At 43.8% G+C, this 23,570-nt stretch overlaps 1 protein-coding gene across 1 annotated transcript; it reads left to right on the forward strand.

The window, feature by feature from the left end:
* The first annotated feature begins 434 nt into the window (after window positions 1-434).
* SHCBP1 (SHC binding and spindle associated 1) lies at window positions 435-22,221 on the forward strand. Its single transcript, XM_074314962.2, has 13 exons — window positions 435-583; window positions 3,682-3,849; window positions 3,993-4,108; window positions 5,502-5,710; window positions 8,892-8,984; window positions 11,962-12,195; window positions 12,292-12,460; window positions 12,759-12,879; window positions 15,257-15,388; window positions 16,037-16,155; window positions 19,024-19,110; window positions 19,458-19,599; window positions 21,053-22,221. The coding sequence occupies exons 1-13, from the start codon at window positions 475-477 to the stop codon at window positions 21,376-21,378; spliced, it is 2,025 nt and encodes a 674-aa protein (XP_074171063.2). The 5' UTR covers window positions 435-474; the 3' UTR covers window positions 21,379-22,221.
* Window positions 22,222-23,570: the final 1,349 nt, after the last annotated feature.

Genomic DNA, 23,570 nt, shown 5'->3' on the forward strand with positions numbered 1-23,570 from the left:
GAATGAAAGGGGGAGAGAAGGGCTGGTTGTTGAAAGGTTTGGCGCCACCTGCGCCAAGATACTATTACAATGGAAGATATCTTAGGTGAAGTGATTTGCCCAAGGTAATACCACTAGTAACGGCAGAAAGAAGTATAAATACTATGTTTTTCAGCTCTCAATCCAGTGCCTTTTCCGCTTTACCCCATTTCCAAGCATGGCTTGTTTTTTGGAAGTCATCCCAGAATATGACCGAATTCAACTTTGTCCAAGTTCCTACCGAGAGCTTGGACGAGAACAGCGGTCCGCCTGGCCAGTAGATGGCGCCCAGGCGCTGTCACCAGGGTGGATGGAGGCTGAAAAGGGTGGGGCTCGTGCGGAAGTGGGACCACGTAAGCTTTTCTTTAATTGGCTCAAATGCGGCGGCCCACCATCCAATCAGGAGCGTCTGCGTCATCACGTCACTGGGCTGGGCGGTGCCAGCGGGAATTTGAAATGGCTGACGGGTTGCTGGCAGCTGGCGGGCTGGGATCGGAGGTGATGGGGCCGGAGCGGGACTGCACTGGCTGGGCAGCCGCGGGGGAGCCGGCGCCCCTCGAGAAAGGTGAGTGCCCGCCACGGCAGCTCGAGGAACCGCCTCCGAGCGGCTGGCCGTCTCCGCCGCGCCGGGGGCGTCGGGACCCTCGGAGGGCGCGGGCGTCGGAGGCTTTCCGGGCGCGGCTGGCCGGGCGGCGGCGGCGGCTTCGCCAGGCCCCGACCCCCGCCAGGACGCCGAAGTCGGGAGGTACCCTGGGCGAGTCCCCTGCTCCCCGCCCGGTCTGGCTCGGCTTCCTCGGGACCGGAGGGAGTTGGACCGGACCAGGAATTGCCTCCCTGGGTGTTTGGATGGGTTTCCGGGACGTTGTGCAAGTGTCTGCGGGGGGAGGACGCAGCTTTTCAGCGGCATCTTGAAGGAGATCGCGGGCCTCACTGCCCTTCCGTAAAGCGGGGAACATGAAGCCTTTACCTGCGTGTCTGCACTGAGCACAGGGCACGTGACAAGCCCAAACTTAGGGCAGCCGATGTGGGACAGTCTATAAACAGGACGCACGTCTAACTCGCGCCTTTCTAACTCTTCAGGGAGGGTCCCTTATTTATTTTTCTTGATATTTTAAGCGGATTCGGGCTTTTTCGTTGACATTTTTCAGTTGTGCTGTGTAGGGGGAAGAGCCCTTGCAAAGGGAGAAAACAGGCGGGACTTAATCCCACTGCTGACCCCCCTTGTGACCTGGCAAGTCACTTGGTGTCAGTTTTCCCACCTGGAAAACAGCCAGTGGCCCTGCAGAGCGGTGAGGAGGAAGTGGAATCATGTGTGAAAAGGAAATCTTTCAAAGTGGCTGTAAAGAATTGTGATTCTTTTTTTTTCTGTGTTAAAATATACAACATAAAATTTACCACGTTAACCGTTTTGCAGTGTACAGTTCAGTGGTATTAATTACATTCCTGCTGTTATGCAGCCATCACCTCCATTCATCCCATCACTTTTTATCTTGTAAACAGAAACTACTGTGGATGAAAAACGGGATCTATGGAAAGGAACCTCACAGGGTGATTGATCAGAAACCCCTAACTGGGGCGTCGTGGTGGGCAGGCAAACCCCAGGCTTCTGACTTCTGTAGTGAAGGCCTTATCTTTGCCTTAAGCAATCCCGTCCATTGTTGCTGTGCTTCTAGGATTAACACACCTTTGAAATGCCTCTCTTTCAAAGTAACCACCCTGACAGAGCACATAATCTTGTGAATTATTCTGTAATCCACTCCCTGCCTTCCTTTCTCCCACCTTCATGTAACCTTGAGTTTTCTCCTTAATTCCAAATGCATGAAAGAAGCTGCAAACTGCCATTCTGAGAGGCATTTTTCTCAGTCTGTTGAGATCTAGCTTCCAGGCATATTCTTGGTGTGGCTCAAATTTTATAAAATTCTCTGCAGGCTGAGACTGTTCTTACGTTGACACTAACCCTATTGAACAATTCCGTCCTCCCCACCCCCAAGCCGTTCTCCCTGCCTTCCAGCTCCTGGCCAGCACCATCATACCTTCTACCTTTGTGATTTGTGATTGCTAAGTAACTCATCAGTGCACTCATACAGTATTTGTCTTTCTGTGACTGGCTTCATTCAGCATCAGGTCCTCGATGTTCATCCATGTTGTAGCACGTTGCAGAATTTCCTTTTAAAGCTCAGTGGTAGTCCATTGTGTGTATAAACCACACTTTGCTTCTCCATCCATCTTTGGACTCTTGGGTTGCTTCCATGTTTTAAATTCTGTAAACATGGGTGTACAGATATCTCCTGGAGACCCTGCTTTCCATTATTTTGGGTAATAACCAGAAGTAGAATTGCTGGATCATATGGTAATTCTATTTTTAAGTTTTTGAGGACTCTACATACTATTTTCCATAGTGGCTGCACCACATTGCATGCCCACCAACGATGCACAAGGGTTCCTTTTTCTCCACATCCTCACCAACACTTGTTTTCTTCATAGTTTTTCTTTCTTTCTTTTTTTTTTTTTATAGTAGCCTCCTAAAGGGTGTGAGTTGAGGGTCTGATTTCTTTAACAAACGTTTATATTATGTGATGGGTGCTGTTGTAAGTGATTAACAAATAACTTATTTAATTCTCTTAATTTAATTGAAGTGGGCATACTATTTTCATCTTTCCTTTAGAGGCCAGGAAACAGGCACAGAGAGATTGCCATTTAGCTCATCAGGTTGAAGTCCTCTGAGGCCACGTGCATTGGTGTTTGTGAGCACGACACCCTTGGGGGACGCTTCAGTCATCTGTGGTGTCAAGTCATTCTGACGGCCTGAACAGGGACACAGAAGTTGAAGGAAGGAGAAAATATAATAGGTTCGGGGAGAGAAAGACTGCTGCTAATGACAGTCTCAGATACCCTCCCAGAAAACACCTGGAAACTTCTTTGCCAGTCTAAATGCTACTTTCAGCATTCTTGATTTAGCGGTGGTGGTTTTGTTATTAAAAACATTGTATTACACAGAATTAGACATACCAGTGGCGAGATCATGTTATGAAATTATGAAACATAATTCCCTACAGCCTGAGCTTAACGTGATGAGCGTTTCCTAATCCTTTCCTTCACTCAGTCATGAAAATGAGAGAGGGGGAAACTTGTAGCTTTGGTGAAGTAAACCATACGAGTTATTAATCCCTCATCACTCTTCATTGAGGGGCCACTGACAGGCTGACACTGTGGAAAATAAAGGGACGCTTCAACTCCTTTGAGGGGGAGTATAGGAAATCAGCTCCTACTTGAATGCAGCTTTGTAGAGTTTTGGAGACTAAGATATTTGACCATGATAAGTTGCCGGCTGGAGGAAGAATCATCGCTGTATCCTTTGAAGAAGAACTTGGTTGATTTCCATTGAATTAAATTACTGTGCTCTTCCTCTGCCTCCCTGAGCAACCTCACAGGACAACACAAACCTAACCGTGAATGATTTTAGGTTCTTACTCTTCGGAGATGTTTTTAAGTTTAGTGAGACTGATTTCTTTTGACAACAGAGGTAAACCAAGCATCGTGCCCTAATTAATCCTTGTTTGTATTTTGTGTGGCATTTCTAAGCCAGTGCCTGAGAGTAGAAGCAGGCTGTAAGCATTGGGAGAGGCCGCTAGTTGGGCCTTCTTATTTTTGTTGTTCTTTTAGGTTTGTTTCAAGACGAAGATTCTTACAGCGACTGTAGTGAGCAAGATAAGCCAGGAACCAGTCTACCCAGTTTTGTGCTAGCAGGCAAAACGAATTTCCCAGAAATGTTCCAAACAAGTCATCTTTTGTTCTATGAGCGATTCCGAGCCTATCAAGATTACATTTTGGGTGAGTGGGTTCGTGGTTTGCTCCTTTTAGCTTTTTAGTCTGCCTCAGTCCCTCGGGCTGCGCGGGGCTGCGTCTGACCTCGTGGGTTTATTAATTTCTCTCCGCCATGTGCGGGCTCAGTTCTTGTTGTGTTTAATTTGTAGCTGACTGCAAGGCCTCCGAGGTAAGAGAATTCACAGCTGAGTTCTTGGAGAAGGTCCTGGAACCATCTGGTTGGCGGGCAGTCTGGTGCACGAATGTGTTCAAGGTGCTGGTGGAGGTAAATTTAATTCTGTTGTTAAACAGGCATTTGTCTCTAGCTGAAAGCACTTTCCTTCAAACTGTTATAGCCAACGTGCTTACTTTTAATTAAAGTTTATGAGCTGATTGCAAATAGCATGTTTTTCACATCTAATTGCAATGGTGTGTGAAGTGTTGCACAAAGTTTAAAGGCGACGAGGGGGTTTATGGGGGTCGGGGGGCGTTGAGGTGGGTTAAGTCTTGCTTCTCCTTTGACAAGGGGGATGGGTTATAAACCCATGAATCTGAGGAGGTGTCTGAGACCATTTAACAAATAATGAGGCCTAATTGGAAAGTCAGCGGAGTTTCAATTAATTTTTTTACCTTAGTTGTAGCCCATTAAATAGCTCAGCCAAACAGGCATTTATAAACTAGCCTGTGTTTTCCCTAACAAATGTGTAGCTATGTGGTTAATCTCTTGATAATGTGACCCGTTGCAGAAAGGAAAAACAATCTTATTTTTCAGCTGACTGGGCCTTTTACATTAAATTTGCACTCTAATTACAGCTGTGAATTTTTCTCAGTGTTTGTTAACTGGACCACAAAAAACCCTGTTAAACTAAAATGTTAAACCAGGGAGTGTAAATGCAAGCAAGTTGTCGCTGCGGCTCCTTGAGAAAATGACATCACTTACAGCGGTGACTATGGTCCAGGCAGGGGTGCAGCTGTTCTGAATTCTAAAATTCTGGATTACGCTAAGACTGGTTGCAGTTCAGGCCTATCAGCTAGGTTATGATAGTAACCCCTGTGCCCGCCCTCCCCCCGCCCCCCGAGTCAGTTTTCTAAAAGCAGTCAAAGCCATTGTTTAAAGGAGGAAGGCCATTCCTCTGCTTCAAACCTCTCATGCATTTACGCAAGGCCTGCTGTCAGCTCTCTGGCTTCTCACTGTGTGAACGATGCATCAAATCCAAGCCCTTTCGGTGTCCTGCACCCCCTAGTCTCTGCCCTCGTGGCCTCTTCTGCTGCTCTCCCTTCCCCCCCACCGCCCTTTCCTTCCTTTGGGTCCAGCAGGAAACGGCCTCTGCTCTTCCGGCTGCCCTCTGCCCGGAGCCTCTCACCTTTCTCCTCTCAGTTGGCTCTTTTCTTCCCACCCTTTTCAGCGCAGCTCTGAAGAGACTTCCCCTGACTGTGCTAGTACAGACCACCATCCCGGCTGGTTATTCTGTCACATGTCACCGTCGTGTTGGTTTATGTCCTTGATTACAGTGTAAGCTCCACGTGGTAAAAGCCAGGCCCGTCTTGTTCCTCCTTTGCAGTGTGGAAGGAGGCGCCCCACTCCCATTTCATGCTTAAAAAAACAAATCAGGCTGTAAGTCGTGTCTTATGTGTCTCTTCATTTTGATTTCCGTCTGGGACATGATTTTGAACTTCAGGTCACAGACGTGGACTTTGCAGCCCTGAAGGCCGTGGTGAGGCTGGCCGACCCGCGCCTCTGTGAATGTCACGTGAGCACGTTCACTGTGGAGTGTGTGATGGAGCTGCTCCAGCTGAAGGAACATCGGCTGCCCCTGCAGGAGCTGTGGGTGGTGTCTGACGACTCGGGAGCGTTTGACCAGACTGCGCTTGCAATCGAGCATGTCAGGTAGGAAGAGAGGCCGATCAAAATAAGCTCGTGGCCAGGAACTTGGGTGAAATTCAGAAATTCTGGTCTGCGTTACACCCCGACTTGAAACTCAAACGGTGAACTTGGTATCTACAATATTTGAAACTACTCAAACACAGGGGAATCGTTTTTTAAATTAAAAAAAAAAAGTAAAGAAATGTTTTGAATTTTTATTGTGAGATCATTTCAGATTTCCAGAAAAGTTGAGAAAAATAGTACAAAGAATTCCTGTATAGCCTGTGTCCCCAAATGTTAACAAATGTTGGGTGTTCTTGATTTGCTTTGTGCGTATGTAGAAACTGACTTCAAAGTTCTGATTGCTAAGGCTCTGGTTGACGTACTTGAACAGGAGAGGAATGGAAAGCAAGTGAAGAAGGTGGAATGTGACCTGTGCATGGATGAGTGACACACGGGAATCTGGTCCCAGGAGGCGTTTCCTCCGGCCTCTTGCAGGATCCCACACCCCCAGGGTGTCAGCCTTTTCTGGCATAGTTGATGTCCACTTGTGCAAGTGTACCCCTGGTCCGTTTGCTGAGAAGGAAAGCCCATACCTGGATTGACAGGTGTGCCTTTTTCAGTTTTTGAGATGACTCTTTTGTGAGATAATTCTTGATAGAGATAGCTCTTTTGGATCTTCTCTATGTAAGTGTGTTCACTAAGGAAGGTTTGCTCTTTGTCAGCCAACGAGTCCTTTTTGTCTTTGAGAACGGGGAAACCATGGAGGGATTTTCATGCAGTGTGAATGTGATCAGCTCTGGGGTTTAGGAGGTTCATTCTGGCCACTGTGTGAAAAATGAATGAAGGGAGATGGACCAGGGAGACTAGTGAAGAGGCGAGAGAGTGGGCTAGAGGGGACATGGAGAGGACAGATTGAGGCCACCTGAGAAAGTGGCTGGGACTCCGTGGTGGAGGGAATACCGGGGAAGTACAGGTTCACTGCCAGTTCCTATCCCGGGAAGAGAGTCACTGGGGCAGGAGGTGCAGACGTGAATGACCGTGCGTGCCCAGAGGGAAGATGAGAGTTGAGCTGAGTTATGAAACGTAGACCCAAACTAACCAGGTGGAGAAGGTGGCGGCTCTTCTGGCAGCCTGACCAGAATGTCATGTGGAGCTTGGCGAGAGCTCGTGACATTGGGGCTTTGCCTGCAGGGGCTCTGGGACAGGAGAGGTGCTCTGGAGCCAGGTTGTGAATTCACGGAGCATCGGCAAGCTCAGGAATTTAGACTTTATTCTGAGAGGCAAGGAGCCAGCAGAGGTTCTGACTGAGTAGAGGCGCTCAGGTTTGCTCTTGTTTTTTTCAAGCTGGACTCCAGAGGGTGTAGAGATTGGCAGTCCAATCTGCAAGGCCTCAGAGATGGCTTCCTTTCCTCTGCTGCGTCCTTGTCACAGCCTGTGCTTCCTGGCGTCCCGGTACTGAAGTTATGCTTAAGGCCCCCAGAGTCCCTAGGTCTCGTATCCAGTCGGCACTTCTCCGGCCACATCTTGTGTAACCTCGTGGTCACATTCTAGTTAACTTGGATACCCCCTTGTGATGCTGTTTCACAGGCTTGCTTTCTTAGTCTCCGTGGCCAGCTCGTCCTCTCCTGCTCAAACTTTAGGTTGCTCAGGGATGCTGCTTCACTATCTTCTCTCTCTCTCTCCAGTCGACCTTAAAAGCACATTAGAGTCAGCTGGGAATTTTCTTTCTAGGAATATTCCAGCTAATACATGAGGAAGGAATGATGAGATCAGAATATCAGTACGTGTTTTGCAGCCAGTGATAAAGTGAAGGTTCCAGGCAATGATCAATGGCTGCTATAACCACAGGTGAAAAACCAATGCCCATGTGTCATCCTTAGCCTCATCGTCAAAGGACATGACCAAGTATTACATGTTTCCTGATGGAAGTTCATTATACCGCCCTTAAAGTATTGCCAAAAAACCCTTTTCTAAAGCCAATCAAGTCCCTAGAGCTTGCTATTCGTTTGCTGGAAGTAAAGGAAACAGAAAAACACATTGAATGGCCCCTGGGGATGCAATCAGTAAAATTCAGAGTGTGGGAAACTATTAGATAAATTGCAAGGAGAACAAGGGAGGGATAATCTACAGAATAAAGGTGATTTAAATAAATGCAGTGACTGACCCTTGTTTAGATACTGATCGGACTCGCCAACTGTAAAACAGCACCACCACCTCCACCAAGAGACAGGTAGGGGAAATTGAACACTGACCGGATATTTGGATAGTAAGGAATTAAAACATTGTCTTGGTATATTTGTTGTAGGGGCATGTACTGAAAATTTTTGAATGATAAGATGTGGCTGAGATTTGCTTCTGAATAATCCCGTGTCAGGATGGTGGGCGGAAGAGAGCAGAGGAGTGGGTGGGGTAGAGATGACGTGATTTGTCTCTGAGTTGGCAATTGTTGAAGCAGGATGATGGGTGCATGGTACTCACTACTGTTTGCTCTTGTATATGCTGGAAATTTCCCAGAATGAAAAAAAAAATTGTTAAATCACGTGGGGAGCTTTAAAAAAGTTGGATCCTGCAGCACCCCCACTAGCCCTCACTCTTGACTTATTGGTCTGGGTTAGGCCTGGGAATCAATTTTTAAAAGTGTCGCAGGGGAGTCTAAGGTGCGGCCAGGGCTGAGAACTGCTTTCTGTTATGTCTCGAGAGGATCACAGCTATTGCTTTAATGCCACACAGATGCCTGTGGCCCAGACCCTTCCTTTGAGTTCTGAGCTTGTATGTTCATCTGCTCTCGTGACACCATCCCCTTGGAGGTCAGGTAGCCATCTCAACCCGAACAAGGTGAAAACAAGAGCTCTTTATTTTCAACTCCACACCGGTTTCTCTCCCAGTCTTTTCTATCTCAACGAAGGACCTTACCATCCACTCACTTACAAATACCGGGGAAACAGAGTATTTGGGTTGAATGGGTAGTCAATAAATGGTTCTGATAAAAAGAAAATCCTAACAGAACCAACACAGTAGAAAAACTCCTTTAGCCAATCCAAAAAGGCCTGTGCAACTCATGTCTACGAAGCACAGCAAATACCCCACGTTTTCTACCAGAGCTGATGGAATTGGTTTGATTTACTCCTTGGCTTGCACCCCTCCAAAACCCTCACATTTCGAGCCAATGATTGAATTGGAATTATACTAATTTCTGTTTCAGGTTTTTCTACCAAAACATTTGGAGGAGTTGGGATGAAGAAGAAGAGGATGAATACGATTATTTTGTCAGATGTGTTGAACCTCGATTGAGATTGTAAGTGTGTATTAGTGACCTTGGATATGTTGGGAAAATAGCAATCCATGGTTTAACATTACCTGTATGGGGTATGTACACTCCAGGGACCCACAGACAGAAGCAGACTGATGTGCAGATAGTATCACCCACTGACAGTTATTAAATGAAACTCATACAGAGAAACCTACTTTCAGTGTTTATAAACTGAGTCTAAAAGCAGAGTTCAAGAACATGTAAGTAAAGATCTCAGTGTTTTTGTAAATCTGAATAAAACTTGAGCTAATGTTTAGAAAACCCTTTGTTAAAGTAAAGACAATTATTTGAAAAACAGTGAATTTAACTAGTTATAGAAGCCTTTTTTGCTTCAGTGTTTTTAAAGAGAACTTTTAAAGATATGTGGCTTTACTCTAAGTTCCTACAGTAAAACATAGTGGGCTAAACTAATAGACTCATTTCAGGTTGTTTTGTCAAGTTTGTGTCCTGCAATTTGATGTATAGATGAAAATACTAAATAGTTAATGGTGATAAATATAAATTTCCAAAATACCTAAACACATTCTTCTAATTTATCATATTTTGGTAGGAAAACACTCCAAATTAACCATTCAACCCAAATACTGTGTTTCCCTGAAAATAAAATCTAACCGGAAAATAAGCCCTAGCATGATTTTTCAGGATTACATCCCCTGAACATAAGCCCTAATGCGTCTTTTGGAGCAAAAATTAATGTAAGACCTGGTCTTATTTTCGAGAAACACGGTAGTTCTGTACTATGTCAAATGAGGCATTCAGCTTTCCACTAGATGGCGCTCTGACACCAGGTAATTGTTTTCAAGAGTGGCAGTTTAATAGGTCCTGCTGCTATAAAAGTAGAACTTGCACTCCCTCAGAAGGAAAATTAGAAGATAATTTTTCCCCTGTGTGAAAGATGATTCGGTTAAAGCAGTAACCCTTTACACATTTTTGTGGAACCCTCTTTGATTTAGTAAGTTTCTCTTTAGGTAGTAAATAATAAGTAACAAATATGTGAGAAGTCTGGTTAATGGTCTACCTGGCTTAGAATTATGTGTGTCTGATTTCTTCTCTTCATAAATGGGCTGTGGTTTCTATTTAGCCTTTCGTATTTTCCCATCTTGTATTCAGTGGAATGCCAGAACTTCAATAAGCTTGCCTATTTTCCAGTTTTGATGTGAAATGTAATGATAGGTGAATACCCGCTGTATCTGGCAAATTTGATCTTTTCTTGGAAAAAAGTGGTATTCCGATTTCACATCCTTACACGTGCGAACAACAGGAAATGATTTACATACACACCTTGTACATCACTGGCAGGTGGGGAAGCAGGAGGGAGGCGCTGTTTTCACTTACAGGCAGGAAACCGCGGTACTTGGTGGAGAAACTGGAATGTTCTCCAATGTAGGCAGACTCTACAGAGGTCCCGGGGCTGAGGCAGGGGGAGAGCTGTCAATAGGCAAGACTTACAGGGAGTCAGACCACATCGTTGTGATCTCACACTCTGGGCGAACATGTTTCCTTTCCGAGCAAAACACTCGGCTTCAAGGCTACGGCTTTGAGACACACGTGTCAGTGCGCTCCTGCCAGGTTCTGCAGTACACGCGTAACTATCATACAAGGAGAGGAAACCAGCGACTGGCCTGGGTATTGCAGATGCTAAGAAACTAATTTGAAAATTGGGGCTTTAATCTAAGTTGATAGACCTGATCTAGCCGTCAGTGGTTTGGGCTCCTTGGACTTCTTGTGGCAAAGTGGATTCCAAGAATATATTTAAATGAGTATGGATTCACCAAAGCAGACAAAATCCTTGGTTTTCAAGCTGCACCTAATTCATTTACTTGAGCAGCAGGGAAAAACTTTTTATTTGTTTTAAATACTATTTGAATGTTCACCGTAATTTGATGTAAATTTGTTTAGGATGTGGCTTGGTTTCCCCCCCCTAAACTTATTTAGAGCATGATTAAGTTTAAAACACATCATCTAAGGCAGTGGTTCTCAACTTTGGCTGTCATTAGAATCCCTGGGGAACTTAAAACACCAAAAATCTCCCAGAGACTTCTCCTAGAGACCCACTTAATTGACGGGGACGGGGAGCTGAGTATTAGTTTTAAAGGCTCCCCAGTGAGTGCCATGTGCAGCCCCATGAGAAGCTCTGGCCTAAGGCACATATAAGAAAATATACTATTACCTGGGAAGTAAAGCAATTACTTTAAAACTACAGGTAATGGCAATAATATTGCACTTTATTTTCAAATTCATTAATTATACATTCATTAACGTGATTATACATTCATAAATTATTTTATTGTATCTAGAAGTACCTTTTGTTCTGTCTATATACTTGAGAAGGTGTGTAAATTGAAATAAATTTTAAGTGCCAATGAAGTTCTCCAACACATATTGTTTGTTTTTCTCATGCTCTAGTTGAGTAACCACAGCTTTAGTTTTTTCTAAGAATCCAAGGCTTATGTTTTTGAACTACTCTCGTCTTCCTGAGGGAATATGCTGCGTAACTTTGTGCCACAGCCCTTCACATGTGAGGAAGGACTCGGTGACTCGAGTCCCTTTTCGTTTTTGGTCCTATAGGTAATGGTAATGTTATACGCGTTAGGGACTGTTAGGGGTGCTCCCCCCCATTTCCGCTCCTCTCCCAGATTGACTCTAACGTGAGAAAATAATCTTAAGTAATGATTACAAGTTGTGCAGCATGAACTTGCAGTGTTTTTGTGTAGCACAAATGCTTGGATCTAAGGAAAAGATAGCAACTTCTCAGAAGAAGAAAAATTAGTGACCTAACGAAGTGGTGCTTCAACCTTCCGGTGGCTCCCACTCCCAGTGGCGTGCGTGCAAAGCCCTCAGGTGCCCCTGTGTCTGTCACATGCTCCGAAACACTTGTCACGGAGCCTGGAGAACTCACGCGCTGCCTTAAAGGGGGCAGCGCCCGGGCGGCAGGGGTTTCAATGTGCTCTCCACCTTTCAGGCACTATGACATTCTCGAGGACCGCGTTCCTTCAGGACTGGTTACTGACTACCGCAGTCTGTTGTCTCAGTGTGAGGAGAGCTACAGGACGTTTCTAAACCTGAGAAGCAGTTTGTCTAATTGTAACTTGGACACAGAACAGGAAAACATCTCCATGGTGGAAGGGCTGAAATTGTACTCAGAGATCGAGCAGCTGAAACAGAAGCTGAAACTCATTGAGAACCCTTTGTTGAGGTATGTGAGTCTCTGTTCTGTTACCCTTAGCCAGTTGGCATCTTTTCTAACGAGCTATTTCACTGAGAACTAACGGGTCTGTTTGGTTATTTCAAGATACGTGTTTGGTTATCAGAAGAATTCTAATATCCAAGCAAAGGGCGTCCGTCCGAATGGTCAGAAGGTCCGCCATGTGGTGTCCTCCGCCATGATGCCCGGTCTCCTGCAGTCCCTGCTCAGGGACAGGCTTTGTCAGGAGCCTTGTAAGGAGGAAGTAGAAATTCAGGTAAAAGGAGCGTTTCTTGCTCCAGGTGGCTTTTCCTTTTTGGTTGACCCCAGTTTTTTCTGAAGTGTACAGTTTTAGGAGCTTCCCAGAGCTGGCTTTCTGTGACACGGGAAGCAGTGAGAGCTCTGCCTTTGTCAGCCCCAGTCACTTACCACACCTACCCTGAGCTCAGGGCTATGAATAGCTCAGGAGCTGCTTAAATGTGCCCCGGGCTCCCTTTTCAAAGGGAGACGTGAAGGCACCTGGAGGACTCAGGTTGCTTTTGAGGGTGTGTATTTGCAACGTTGTTGTTTTCCAGTTCCACAGGGACCCGCTGTCTGCTATAAATGCCTGCTATGAAGGCGACACTGTAATTGTTTGTCCTGGCCGTTACGTGGTGCATGGCACGTTCTCCATTGCTGACTCCATTGAGTTGGAAGGTGAGTGGGGAAGATGACAGAACCAAACTACTCTCACGCACCACACACTCGAGACGACATAAACTGCTGATCTTGCTGAAGCTCCAAGAATATGATTTCAACCCATTTGATTTCAAACATTAAGGGTATTTAAAGCTTACCGGGGTTGACTCAGTGTTTGAGCAACTTGAGGTGTGGGCCTTTGAGGCATTATGTGTTGGGAACCTGAGTACATTGACTAAAAGGACCGTTAGGAAGAAGCATACGCATACTTTCCAGTTTGTAGGTGGCTTATGGGAAGGAAATCTCATTTCTAGAATAAAAAATTACCCCAGCAATGTGTTTTTAAAGGTTAGTGCTTTTTATTTGTTGTTTACTCATTTCATAAGTTGTGTGGATATATATATATTGGTGCATGGTTTTCTTGTTTTAAATTTGGCTTATTTTTGTGAGAGGTATAGGTCCAACTTGAAATCGGACCAAAAAATCTTAATGTTTTAAAAGCTTGCTGAGTGTCACAAATTCTACACTTAGAATCTTGACCAAAGTATTCTTTTGAGAACAGTAATGTTGAAAGATTCTATTAAAAACAACTTTTTAGCAGTTAAAATCTTCTTGTGCATTTAGAGTGATTCCCAAATTTAGGTTACTTTACAATCGTTCATCTTGGTCCTGCATATTTCCCTAATGTGTCAAATTTAGGTGCACCTGTTCAACTCTTTACCAAAAGAGCTTCAAGTTAGCAATAAAGCTTGTAATGCAAAAAAGATCATACATCATTTTGGGACTTGTGCAGCTGTTCACAAACTGCTTAAACTGTGTTCTTTATCCTGTCAAAACTTCTTAATGGAAGCAAGGCTGGGAGTTTAACTCCTGCTGTTCACGAGTGTATCACCTCACCCCCTTTTCTGTTTCATGTGTGTAATTTTTCTCTCTCCTCTCCAATATTTGATCTAGAATAGAGATGTGTGTGTAAGTAACATGTGCAGAATAAATCACTGCATAGATATGCTATTTTTTGCCATAGTGAAAATAGCATTGATATAGATTGAATGGTGGATAAGAGTTCTTCCTAGATTGGTGAGGAAATTATCATGTAATTGCCAAAATGTCATAAGTAACCATACAGAATTCTGATAGATGAGTGTAAAAACGATGAAATTTGCTAACGGCGTATCTGAGACTGGCGAATTGGGTGTGTCTCTAGTGTGAATAATGGAGCACGACTCGTTCGCGAGTGAGGTCAGAGCGCGTCTCCCAGCTGATCCGCTCTGCAGCGCGCACTTCCTGGGCCTCGGCAAGAACTACGAATATGCGCTGAGCACCTACGATGTGCAGGGCGCTCGCAGTACATGTAGTAGGGTTTTCCCTTCTGGTTTAGACCTCTTCACGTAGTGCTGGTTTTCTACTTTAAATTAAGAATACATAACTAGTTTATGTAATGATCTATTTTTTTCTCAATCTGGCAATTTACGCTATCTTTTATTTTTATGATGATAGCAAAAAATGCTGACTGTAAAAAAATGTGCAAAGTATAGGCAGACACAGAAAGAATCAGAAAAAGAAAATTGCTGGTGATCCAGGCACCCAAAAGTCCCCGCTGGTGGATCTCAGGTGGAGGGAGGCCTGTGCTCTCTGGTGCCCTCGGAGGCCAGTCTGCACCCTGCGAGAGGAGGAAAATGCAGCGCTCTGCTGTTGATGTCGTTGGGCTTCCGTTTCTGCAGTCGCCTTTCCACAGTGAGAGCCCTTTCCTACGGCTTGTCTGTGTGCTTCTGTTTCATGGTGAAAGTCGGCCTTCTTCTCGAGTTTCTGATACACCAGTTTTCTCTCCGCGCAATCAGGGCTCTGGCCTGTGTTAGTTTAATACAGATTTGTAGAGATCCAGTGTTTCTTACTGGTTTCTTACTGGTTAACAAGGTAGGCCTATTTTAAGTCAGTTTGTCTGATTTTAAGTCAGTCTGTTTAGGAGAATATTAAAATGAGATAATCTTGAAAAATGTTTAGGCTTTTGGAAACCTAATTTATATCAGAATCTTAAGAGTTGGGAAAAAACAACTTATAAATGTTAAATGCTTTAAAGCCCTTTATCCAGCTGTGAGTACCTAGGATTATTCATTATTTTATAGCAGATTTGTAAGTGAATTGAGTGCTGAGCTGGTCTGAGATGGTTAGCAGATAGTATTCCTGGTAGGAGGCAAATTGAGGGGGAGTTATTATTAGAAGTCGTGTACCCTGGTTTAAATGAAACAAAATATGTAGGGAGATAATTAGATTTTATTTAAATGCTGAGTGGTTTCAAACATCCTTTGGAGTCATTTGAAATAGACAAATCTGTGGTAGCCGTGTTGTGTTTCGACGTTTGCCCCACTCGTCCTAAATGCTCTCATCTCTTCCTCAGGATACGGCCTGCCAGACGATGTTGTGATAGAAAAGAGGGGCCGGGGGGACACATTCGTGGACTGCACGGGTGCGGATATTAAAATCTCCAGCATAAAATTTGTGCAGCATGGTGCTGTAGAAGGAATCTTAAGTAAGTTTCTGGGTATTTTGTGTTATTATTTGTTCCAGGCTTCGAAGGAAAACTTTACTTTCCCTGGAAGATACAGTTTAATAAAATACCACTCTCGAGTGTGTGGAAGGCTGATTAGTTATGTGTGTACATAGCACGACGACTTAGCAGGAAGCTTATTCTGAGGTGAGAAATAGTTCAGCCAGTTCTTCAGAATTGGTTAGCTTAATACTGGTTTCTGTGTGATGATTTTTTTGTTTTAAAGCATTGCAATTTCGTGATCTGTGTTCTTTGTACGCGATTTAGCGCAGACGTAAGCGTTGTCCTACGTGACGCCCCGTTTCTTGAATTAGGCCTCCTTTCCTGCCGCCAATGTGCTCAGGAAATGACTTTCTGCTGCTTTATCTTTTGTAGTGAAAAGTGCTTTTTAACTTGATTTTGCATTTCTGAGGTCAAGTCATTCTTTTTTAAGAGCACGGCTTTTAGATTTTAGAAAATAACTCGAAATAGTCATTGTTTTATATATTATGAATTTGCAATTGCAGTAACAAAGTTCACGTGGTAGCTATCGAGAGATACTTAGACCATCTAATGGCACCTCTAGGCATTTCTCATACTGGAGAGGACGTGTTACTTCTTAAAGCATGTGACTGTGTGTTTTCACCTTAGTCATTCACCGCGGCAAGACAACGCTAGAAAATTGTGTGCTCCAGTGCGAGACCACCGGCGTCACGGTGCGGACGTCAGCAGAATTCTTAATGAAGACCTCGGATTTATATGGTGCCAAGGTGTGAAAATGTCAGCTTTTTTTGGGGGTGGTTAGGTTTAAGTTCTAAACAGGTGAGTAAAGTATGGCGCCAAGATGTAAATGCACACTCCGACTCTTTCTTCAAAGTCCCAGGCTGGTCAGCCAGACTTAATTGTGCAAGGCTCTTACTTAGCATCTTCAAAACAGATGAGGAAGAAACATAGCAGGTCTTATAGTTTCTCCATGATAACTTTAAGAGACATTTAGACCCTTAAAGCTGTAACTTGGTGAATGATTTTGTGCAGTTAAAGCTCAGTTGCCTTTTCTGAATTAGACTTCTTATTCTGAGGTAATAGTAGGCTCACGTGCTGTTGTAAGAAATAGTGCAGAGACTCCTGTATATGTATCCTTTACCCCTTCCCGCTAATTGTAACATCTTGCAAAACTGTAGCAGGATGTCACCGAGGATAACCGTGTTCAGTCACCCTGTTCAGCCGCGTTGAATCTCCATCACTACAAGGTCCCTCATGCTGCTCTTTCATCCACCTGCCTCCCCTTCTCCTTCATCACCGGCAAACCCAGATCTGTTCTCTGTTTCTATTATTTCAAGAATGTTATGGAAGGGGCACCATACAGTATAGAACCTTTTGGGACTGGCTTTGTCACTCAGCACACTTTTCTGGAGCTTCATCCAGGCCATGCATGTACCAGTCAGCTGTTCCCTCTTCTTGCTAAGTAGTCTTCTGGCGTATGGCTGTTCCCCACTTTGACGAGTCACCTGGTGAGGGCATCTGCATTGTTTCCAGGTTTGGGCTGTTGTAAATAAAGCTAGAAACAGGTGTGTACAGGTTTGGGTGTGGGCATCGTTTCACTTCTCCGGGGTAAATGTCCAAGAGTGAGCCATATGGTAGTTGCATGTTTACTTTTTTTTTTTAAGAAATTGCCAAACTGTTTTCCAGAGTAGTTGTACCATTTTGCATTCCTACCAGCCGTACGTGGGTGACCCAGTTTCTCTGTATCTTCACCAGCATTTGGTATTTTCACTTATTTTTTTATTTCGATCTTTCTCATAGGTGTGAGGTTTTAGATTGCATTTCCCTAATGGTTAATGATGTTGAACATTTCTTCATATGCTTATTTGCCCTCCTTCTCTTTAGTGCAATGTCTATTCATGACTTTTGCCCATTTTCTAATTGGATTCTTTTTTGTTCTTTTTGGCTGTAGAGTTTTGAGCGTCCTTTATATATTCTGGATACTAGCTCTTTGCTGGGTATGCAGTTTACAGATATGTTATCTAATCTGTAGTTGGTCTTCTCATCGTCACTTGGGCTTTTACAGAGGAAAGTTTTAAATTTTGATGGGAGTCCAATTGATTAATTTTTCCTTTTATGGGATGTGCTTTTGGTGTTAAGAACTTGTTGCCAGGCTCTAGAGCTCAAAGATTTTTTTTTTTTTTCCTAAAAATTTTACAGCTACATTTAAGTCCATGAGTCATTTTTTTGAGTTAATTTTGGCATAAAATGTGAGTTTTAAGTTAAGGTTCCTTTGTTTGCCTACGAATGTCCAATTGTGACTGCACTATTTCTTGAAACGCTTTTCTTCCTTCAGTAAATTGGCTTCGCACCTTGTCGAAAGTCATGTAGGTCTGTTTGTGGGTCTGTTTCTGGCTTCTCTGTTCTGTTCCTGTGGTCCGTGTACCTGTCCCTCCACCAGTGCCTGCAGCTGTGTAGTGAGTCTTGAAATCTGGTGGAGTTGATTCCTCCCACTTCATTCATCTTTTTTCAGAACTCTCAGCTGTTGTAGTTCCTTTGCCTTTCAATATAAATTTAGAAAGATCTTGTCTATGTCTACAAAAAATCTTGCTGAGATTTTGATAGGAATTCCACTACACCTGTATATCAATTTGGGGAGAATGGACATCATTTCTTTATGTGGAGTCATCCAAGCATGTGAACAAGGTGTAGCTCTCCATTTATTTCAGTCTTTGATTTCTTTCATCAGCACTGTGTAGTTTTCAGCATACAAGTCTTGTATGTGCTTTCTTAGATTTGTACCTTAATATTTCATGCTTTGGAGTGATTGTGATATTGTATTTTTACTTCTGATTTCTGTGTATTTATTGCTAGTGTATAGGGATAGAAATGATTTCTGTATGTTTGTCTTATACACTGTGACCTTGGTGAAACTTCTTCTAGGAGTGTTTTTGTAGATTCCTTGGTATTTTCTATGTCGACAGCCATGTTATCTGCAAATAGGGACTGTTGTATCGCTTCCTTCCTCATCTGCGTGCCTTTTGTTTCCTCTTCTGGCCTCGCAGCACTGACTCCCAGCACGATGTTCAGTAAGTGGTGAGGGCGGACGTCGCCTTGTCCTTTATGTTGAGGGGTGTGTTCAGTACTGTGTCAGCAAATAGAAGGCTGACTGGAGGCTCCTTGTGCCTCCTCTGTGTCAAGCTGAGGAAGTTGTCCTGTTTGTGTTTTGTGAGAATTTTTGTAATGAGCGTGCGTTGACTTGTCAGATGTTTTTTCTGCATCATTTGATATGATCACACATTTGTACATAGGTAGATAGATAGATAGAAAGAATCAGAGAACTCATTTATCCAGAACGAAAGAGGAACAGTAATCAGGTGTTGGTGCTCGTAGCCAATGGTGTGTGAGGGTGTGTGCGCGTGTGCACGTGCTGACACACACACTGTCTGAAAGTGACGAATGATAGACACCTTGTAGGAAATGGCGCGAATGGCAGTGTTTATTAGAAATACCTGATAAAACTTTCTATAAAACACCTTACATTTGCAATCTACGTTTGTACTGTGTTAAAGTCTCAGACGTGATTGTAATAAACCTTCTCTTACAGTCCTGCCTTTTAAAAACTGATTGTCATCACCTTAAATTGTAACTTACAGGGTGCTGGTGTAGAAATCTATCCTGGGAGTAAGTGCACCCTGAGCGACAATGGGATCCATCACTGTAAGGAGGGCATACTCATTAAGGTGAGCACCTGCTCTGACGCCCTCTTTCCACAGGCTGCAATGCTGTCACCTACGGAATAATTACGTTTGAGTAAATTCCCATGTTGGGATCTGTTGTTTTCTGCTTTTGAAATGCAGAACTGGTATGTACATTTTAATATGACTAATGGGTGATTGAAAGTCTGTTGTGAGGCTGTGTTGCTGTCTATAGACCTGCAGAAATGACAGGCATGCTCAGACTGCTACCACATATGCATAAGCATGGCTTTCTCCTTTATTTTTAGAATAGCCTGAAAAAAAGTGAGATTTTCAAAGCAGGCAGTGTTGAATGTGGCTGTTCCCTAAAACATTTGTTTTCAATGTCACAGGACTTCTTAGATGAGCACTATGACATTCCAAAAATATCTATGGTGAATAATGTCATACACAATAATGAAGGTTATGGAGTCGTCTTGGTGAAACCTACAATTTTCTCTGATCTGCAAGAAAACACCCAAGATGGAACTGAAGGTACGCTATGCTTAGTAGTTTTTTACTAAAAACCAGATCTAATTTACTTTATTTCAGCATGAAACGCTGAGTAAGGATCTGCGCCTTCTTCCCCACCTTACAGAAGATAACTGCCGTAGGCCTGGGCATGGGAGTACGGAGCTTGGTAAAGCTGTGACATTAGAGAATCTCGGGGTGAAAGCAACCGTCAAGGGCAACTAGCTGAGCTCCTCATTCAGAACCTTGATGTATGGTTTCTGTGATCCTGCAGTTTCCGTCTGATCGAGCTGGGCTTTCTGTTAGTTGGCAGAATGGGGGGGGCTGTGTGATAGCCATGCTGCCTCCTGCTGGCATCTGTTAAGGACGGAGGCAGAGCCATGGGTGTGCCAGGTGGAAGGCTGCATTTACTGAGGGGACTGCGGAGTTTGCCTCTGCTTTCTATTGGTAGAAGTCCATGCCTCTCTCAACTGTCCTTCTTGGTAGCAAAGCTGAGCCAACTCAAAGGGAAATCCCATGAATTTCAAGCCTTGTACCAGATCGCTGTGAAATCTCGGTCATAGGGCATTGACATGGGTGAGGAGATGTTTTAGGGTCTGCCCCAGTTGTATCCCTGCCACTGCCTTTTCTCCTTGCAGTTCTGTAGGTCTGAAGTGCAGGGAGGCTGGACTGGGCTGTGTGCTTAGGGCCTCACAGGGGTGATGCTGAGGTGTCAGCTGACCAGGGCTCTTACCTGAAAGTTCTGCCGGGGGGATCTTCTGAACTCATTCCTGGTGTTGGCAGGATCCTTTTTCTGGAGGTTGTAGGACTGCAGTCTCCGTTTGCATGCTGGCTGTTGCATGGGGGTCGCTCTCAGCTCCTTGCCTGCCCCATGACCCAGAGAATCTCCCTCAAGGCACATCTCACTTATGCTTCAAATGTCTCATGCTTTCAGTCTCTCATGCTTTGCTTTCTTTATCTAGCCAGAGAAAACTGCGTTTAAAGGGCTTGTAAGATTAGGTTACATACACCTGAGTTATCTCCTAAGGTCAACTGATTAGTAACCTTAATAACATCTGTAAAATCATTTCGTTATTTAACAATTATGGAAGTAACTCCAGGAAGCAGGCATTGTGAGAACCATCTAGAATTCTGCCTATCACAAGCGCTCACTTGTAAGCAGCTGCTAGATTGGGAGTTCCTTAGGAAAAGTAGCACTGTCTTATTAATCTTTGCATCTAGCTCCTAACACAGTTCTCAGCAGATGGTAAATGTCCAGGACAGAGTGAGTGAATAAGATTCTTGGATAAAAAGAGAAAAATTGGTAAAGCTGTATGAGGGTCAGGAAACCTCGGTATAAAGAGTAACAACAGTGTGTCAAATCCAGTGAGATGACAGCAGGAGTCCTGGGCAGGAAAAACTTGCAAGCCTAATAGACTGTAGAAATGTATGTTTTAGTTGGCTTAGTTTGTATCTTTACCTTTGTTTGTTTCTCCAGAAAATAAAGCACTTAAAATTCAGACAAGTGGAGAGGCAGATGCTGCTGAAAGAGTGGATTTAGAGGAGCTGATCCAATGTGCGACTGGTAAAATGGGGCTGTGCGCGCGGTCTGACCTTTGTGAGCAGGTCGAAGGCAATTGTGAGATTGTACATGAACTGCTGGTTGCCTCCACACAAAAAGGCCAGCTCAGGAAGAAAAGGTTGAGTGAGCTGGGGATCATGCAAGCCGACGACAACTTAATGTCCCAGGAGATGTTTGTTTCAATTGTGGGGAACCAGTTCAAGTGGAATGGGAAAGGGAGTTTTGGCACATTTCTTTTCTGACCACTGTGATGTCAGTAGACGGCAAAATGCTGGGTTTTGCACGTGCTGCCCCGTTGATCACCGCTGCTTTCGTAGTCACTTCCTGTCTGCGTTGATATTTGCTAGATTGCATGGGGTTTGAGTGAATGTGGGTTTGTTCCTGTCTGCAGGCACACAGAGCACATTCCCTCATCAAACGGTGATAGAAACGCATGAAATAGAAAATGCTTGGAGATTTCTAATCTAGAACGTCTTGCTTTTTTAAATACATAGTTCTCTCCTATGAAGCCTATTAGTAACCTTATAGTGTAAATACACTTAGCACTTCAGAGAGGAGGAAGAAAGTCGGGGAATGCAAGAGGAGCACGCACTGCACTGATGCAGTCGGCGTCAAACACGCAGTGTTTTCATGGTTGTCTTTTTACCCAGTTGCAGCCAGTCTGGCATCCACGTTGTGTTTGCATAATCCTTGTCTTAAAATAAAAGCTTTTCTGGTTGGGACGTTACCTGCCTAATCAGACTTATTATCGAGAATCTGAGTGGGATGCCTTTTTATGTTGGGTTATGTAATCAGCAAAACAGTAATAGATGGCACAGCAGGTTTGAAACACAAATGAGCCGTTGTGTCTGTCGGCCGTTTTCACTGTTGCTGAATGTGAGTGATTAAAAGCAGGTGCTTTTTTTTACCAAAACAGTATTCTGATCACATTGCTTATAGGCAAAATGATCACTATGCAAACTGTATCAGCTCTGTACTCTTGATGTCATATGTAAAACACAGCTTTTAAAGATATTTATATTAAAAGAAGGTATATGTGACATTAATATGCTTACTGATTAAAATTATGGTGATGAAATAATAAATCGAATCTTGTTATATTTTTCCAAATGCATTATGGGCCATTGTGCCAAGGTAGGTCCTTTGAAGTATGTGGTCCTTTGAAGTACACGTGATATTTTGATGACTTTTTAGTGTTTCAGGAAGAGTATTAAAGTTTTTCCTCAGTGTGGTTGTTCGTTTTTTGTATTTGACTAAATTATAATTTTTACTTTTCAAATGCTACTAAATGTGCCCATGCTAGTTTTTTGTTTGTTTGACCATTGAACAGCATTTTTCTTGTTCTCTTTTAAATCCTGTTGCAAAAGTAATGCTAATTAGTTCTGCATCAACTTGAGCTAAATATTAACTTAAAAACCATTGCTTAACTTAAAAAAATGAAATTGGCTTTCCAATTGATTTTCCACTTTATCTTGGAGTTTGGAGTTTGTGTATTCTCTTACAACTTGCTGGAGTGTCAAGAGAATAAGCACGTAGGTGAATGAAGGAAAATACATAAGAAAGTGACGGATAATTCTAAACAGCCTCAAATAAAGACTGGGAACTGGGAAAAGAAAGCTCTCACTTTAACATACAAGACTTCAAAAGATTTGTAAATTTATATATATATGGTGCCCATAAAAGTATACACATTTTAAGAAAGGAAAATTGTATTAAAATTGCGATACTCAATATATACCGATAACAAAAGATGAAAGCAAGTCACGCTTGACTTCTGCAATTACAAGAGGGGCTCAAAGTGGTTCCCATCAGCGTCCAGAGACTTCTGCTTACGGCGAACTACTGCTTGAGCAACATTGATCAAAGTGTCCACTTGTATACACTTTTTTTGGCACGCTTAGTGTATACGTGTGTGTGTGTGTGTGTGTGTGTGTGTGTGTGTGTGTAACTCCGTTGTCAGAATTCTCTCATTTGTCAATGTTAACCTGACCCAGGCTGATGAGGGTTGCTCTGGAACTCAGAAGCCTGAAGACCAGCGCTGATTTGGGGCGGTTGGCTGGGTCCATCCTTTTAGCGCTGCCTTTCCTGGTGTTGGCTTCGTCCTCAGCTTGTATTTCTCCATGTGGCAGCAGGTAGTCCTCAGCAGTTTCAGTTTCTGTGGACCCAGAAGGAGGGAGAGAGACTTGCTAGCATCTGCTTGGCCCGGCCTGTGTTTGGGCTTCCCTGGGAGCCGTCACTGCACCCCTGTGTCCCCATGGAGTCAGTGCCATCGTCCTGGAGAAGGGTGGCAGAGGCTGAGGGGATCTCTAGAGGAGAAGGGTGCTGTTACTGGAAGGAGGTGGAGAGCTGCGTGTCATGGAGGAGAAACCATGTCTGTAGAGATGGACGAGTCGTAATCTGTTCCCTGCATTCACAGGAGCTCAGGTTTCCTTCC

This window comes from Rhinolophus sinicus, chromosome 8, assembly GCF_057876585.1.
Source record: "Rhinolophus sinicus isolate RSI-liver-muscle chromosome 8, RSI-T2T, whole genome shotgun sequence".
Classification (NCBI taxonomy): Eukaryota; Metazoa; Chordata; class Mammalia; order Chiroptera; family Rhinolophidae; genus Rhinolophus; species Rhinolophus sinicus.